Source organism: Cynoglossus semilaevis, chromosome 14, assembly GCF_000523025.1.
Source record: "Cynoglossus semilaevis isolate Cse_v1.0 chromosome 14, Cse_v1.0, whole genome shotgun sequence".
NCBI lineage: Eukaryota > Metazoa > Chordata > Actinopteri > Pleuronectiformes > Cynoglossidae > Cynoglossus > Cynoglossus semilaevis.
In genome coordinates, this window is record NC_024320.1 from 26,649,700 (window position 1) to 26,654,129 (window position 4,430).

The following is a 4,430-nucleotide window of genomic DNA, read 5'->3' on the forward strand; positions in this document are numbered from 1 at the left end:
GGGGGGAGGGGGGGGTCAATGATAAAAGGCAAAAGGTTTTGTATATAAAAATATATACATATATACATTCATATATATATAAATATATACAAAAAAATTGAAAATTGCCGAAATTTTGATTGATTGAAAAAAAAACAACCTTTTCAATCATTTTTCAGATCTTTTAAAGACAACATTAGCAAAGACAACATTAGCATAGACAACATTAGCATAGACAACATCAGCATAGACAACATTAGCATTCAAGCTAAGAAGAAGAAGAAGAAGAAAAGCGACCTATGAAGCGTACGACGCGGCGGACGAGGGGGTTGAGGAAACAGCATTCTCCAGTGACGATGGTTTTCTCCTGGACCAGGAGGGCTTCCCTGGTGGTCTTCATCACGTACATGGAGACCTCGCCCACAAAGATCTGCAGAGACACAACCAATTAAAACCAACTGAACCAATCAGATCAGAAGTCCCTCGGTTCAAACAGGAAACAGCTGGACCTCTGCAGGCATCAAAACATGAATGGATGTGTTCATGCAGCGTTCTGTTTTTCTTTGTTTGTTTGTTTGTTTTTCCAAGTGTGAACATGAAAAAAAAACCTTCAGCACATTTTTCCAAGTGTGAACATGAAAAAAAACCCTTCTGGACCAACACTTCTCACATCAGACACTTTGAAAACGTAACGTTTAAAAACTCTTATTTTGGTTCCGTTTCCCAAACGTTAATATCAGACCATGAAACAGAAAAATGTTTTGATGTTTTTCCCACTGTTTTTTTTTAAGCCAATCTCTATTTCACTCCATGAAGGAACCGAGATAAAACACGACAGAACAACACGACACACACTCGTCCCTGTGTTTGATCCAGAGTGTGACAGGAAGCATGAAAACTGATCAATTACACGTTTCACTCAAACGCATCATGATGTAAATAAATAAATAAGTGAATATTTCTGGAACATTCACTGGAAAATGAACCATATAAATATTGTAATATATTCTATATTTTATATTGTTCTGGTAACAACAACAGCTTCAGGTCTTTTTATTGGATAATATCAATAATTTAACTCAGATTTTCTTTATTTTTCTGTATTATTAACTTCGTTTTTTTTTTTTTTTTATCTTCACATCGCTTTAGGTTTTGTGTTTGTGCATTTTAACAAGTTTGTTTTTCGCTGGTAAAACACAGGAAAAAGAACTTCAACCTAAGTGTTGAATCACCACAGTCATGTACTTTTATACTAACAGGAAATCAGAAATACTCTTCAGAGAGAGTACAACTTTCCTGGACATTTTAGAACAAAAAAAAAATAAAAAACTTTTAATTTACGAGCTTCTCTGTGAACATAAATGAAAGATTTGGTTCAACAATAACCTGAGAACTACAGAAAACGCCGGAGCATGAAGAAGACAGATGTTCGCAGTCTGGAGGAAAATGACTTTTTATGCATTTCCCTCCTGGCCGTAGCCAGAGGACGAGGCATCAATGCGTCACGCTCCACATAATTCCACACCGCGTTCACTGTCAGACGTGTTTTGTCCAAAAATGCAGGAAGTGAGACGGTTCGTAAAGTCGGGCCGACGACGACGACGACAAACAGAATTAGTAACGTCTCAAAAATACACTGTACAATCGGACGACGCTTGTTTGCCAACCGCAAAAAAAAAGGACCAACGGGATTTAATTAGCTACTGAGAGGTTAAAGGTCACGAAGTTTAAATGTAATCAAGACATAACCTCTAGTTCAGCTAACTGTCGCTAAAGGTCATTCTGAAGAAAAGAGTGATTTAAAAACCGATTAGCCAAGGATCCTAAAACCACTAGTCCTGGGCCACACAGAGCCTGCAGGCCACAGTTTGAACCTCATCCTACTTCATGTTTAAACTGATATACAGTAGGTTGACGTGACTTTGAAAAAAAAATAAAAATAATAACTTAACAATAATATAATAAAGTGTGTTTTACTGTAAAACTCCATGTAGTGTGACCTCTGACCTCTGTGGTGAGGAAGGCCCAGAGGTCACTGCAGTGGGCTGCGCTCCTCAGATTTATGGAGCGTTTCAGAGTCTCTCAGCTCATTCTTTTCTTCTTCTCCTCCATTAATATCGCGCCACAGCAGGCGTGATAGCATCGAGGCGCCACGAGAAAAACGGACGCGTGACGATAAAAAAAAAATGTCAAGGGAGTCAAGAAGACGGTGAAGACGCAGGTGAAGATTTAAAATAAAAATAAAATGCCATTCAGTTTTGTTCTACTCGACTTCTTTAGTTTGACTTTTCTTTAACAGTAAAGTAAATATTTTTACCTAATTTAAGGCTAACGTTTGTTTGAAGTAAAGTCCAATGAACTCTCTGTGATTTATTTCTGTCAACGTCCAATTTAAGGTTAAATTAGTTTGGGGGTTTTTTCCATCACTTTTGAGCATTTTTTATTGACATTCACTTTTGTTAACGTGTGTTTACTGAAGGATTCTGGGAGTTTGATCTCTTTAATAAAACAGGTGTCATTTTAATCATTTAGTTACAGTTTTTATTGGTGTAAAACTGTAGCTAACGTTCGTTCACGTGACCGGGACTGAGGATAGTTGGTGTTTTTATTTCACTTCTCCATTTGGTCGTCGTTATTAAAGCCGTCGTTATTTCAGGCTGGAGCTAACGATGTTAGCTAACACGAACTCTTTTTTTCAAAACAAAGTTTGACGTCTGTTTGACTTTGATCTAAACGTTTTGTCCTTTGATGTGTTCTTACGGCCTGAAACAACTTTAAAATTCAAGACATTCAAGGATTTCAAGGAAGAGATTAGCATTGGCCTCAGCGCCACAGCCTCCTGAGGTCCTGAGAAACATTTTAATTTGGTTTGCGTCCGGTGCCAAGTCTTGGTCGTTACTCAGCATATTGCTGCTGCTGCTGCTGCTGCTGCTGCTGCTGCAGTCACAGCTGAGACGAACAACAACGGCTTCATTATCTTCCACTGCGACATGGTTTATGGGCCGCCGCGTGACCCGGCTCACCTCCACGCCGCCCTAACTCCGAGATCGTGGGCAACCCGGCGTAAATTACGTTTCTCTGCTAATTGTCCAAACAATCCGGCCTTGACATCATTAACGCTGACTGGTCATAAACCGCCGCGTTTTATGACGCGTGCGAAGACGGAGTGATTTGCAGCAACACTGACGCAGCATCTCCTAAAGATCACAGTTAAAAAGTTTATCAGAGGAGATGTTAAAAAAAAGAGAAAGAGTCGGCGAGGTCACGGCAGCGACGGATACAAAATGAACGATCGCAAACGACAAAATAGGATGAAAAAAATAGAACAAGAATATGTTGTTAATTCAGGGCCTGGATTAAATTAAATTAAACTGTAAATATAACTGTTAGACTGTTGTGTCACTCAGACCTGGTCGACTCAGTCATTTCAACGTTGTACAAATGACTAAAAGTTAGCCAACAATGCTAAATTTAGCTAAACATAAGCAGAATGTACCGCAGTACTGGATTTATGAAAATATCTGACAAATGGACCAATAAGTGCTAAAGGTTAATAGCTTAACAATACTCCCAAAATGTAGCTAAATGTTAGCATGTAGCCGGTATCTCAGCTAATGACACTGGTCATTAAAACAACTGACATTTAACAGAGTCCAGCTAACGTTTAGCCAGAGTACAGCTTAAAATAACAGAAACAGCTAAAATAATTTAGCCTAATGTACTGTTAAAGCTCAGTTAGCATGTTAGACGTAAGCTACGTTTGCTTGTTGCTACATATTAGCAGATCAAACAAATCTGGTTCTAAAAGTGTTATTTAAATAAATATTTAAAATAAAAACAGCCAAAAGCTAAGTTACGGATAAACGAGCCGCGATAGGACAAGTGTGTGTGTGTGTGTGTGTGTGTGTGTGTGTGTGTGTACATCTCCACTCCTCTCCACTTAGTCGATACAAAGCCACAGGAAGTGTTTTATACGGCCAATAAAAGCAGCACTAATTCAGATCGTAACCACAACGACGGCGACTTTTTGACGGCTCAGAGCGAAGAGAAAAAAAAAATACCAGCTAAGAACAAAATGTCCCAACATCGTAAACAAGAGCAGCGACACGGTGAACACAGATATCTCATCTCATTAGAGCAGGATGGCAGCGTGGCCGACGTCCAGACGTCTGGAACAATAACCTCACTGATTAAGGACCACTTCAAGAACCGCGGCGGCGGCGAACAGGAAGCTGTCGCTCTGGGACGGAAGTCAGAGACGGAACCGTGGAAACGGAACACGTACCTGGTACTGAGGTACTACTGCAAGTGTTCTCTGTGGAGTACACGTACGGTAAACACAGCCCACATTCATTGTTACATTATTATTATCATTATTATTAATTATTATTATTATTATTATTATTATTATTATTATTGTTGTTGTTGTTGTTATTATTATTATTATTATT

At 38.9% G+C, this 4,430-nt stretch overlaps 1 protein-coding gene across 3 annotated transcripts in view; it reads right to left on the reverse strand.

The window, feature by feature from the left end:
* plppr1 (phospholipid phosphatase related 1) overlaps positions 1-4,430 on the reverse strand; it is a 30,762-nt gene that overhangs the window by 9,277 nt on the left and 17,055 nt on the right. For all 3 annotated transcript variants that reach the window (XM_008326104.3, XM_025062603.1, XM_017038936.2), the window contains exon 4: positions 277-409. In XM_008326104.3, coding sequence (XP_008324326.1) covers positions 277-409 — 133 coding nt within the window. The remainder of the gene's footprint in view (positions 1-276; positions 410-4,430) is intronic.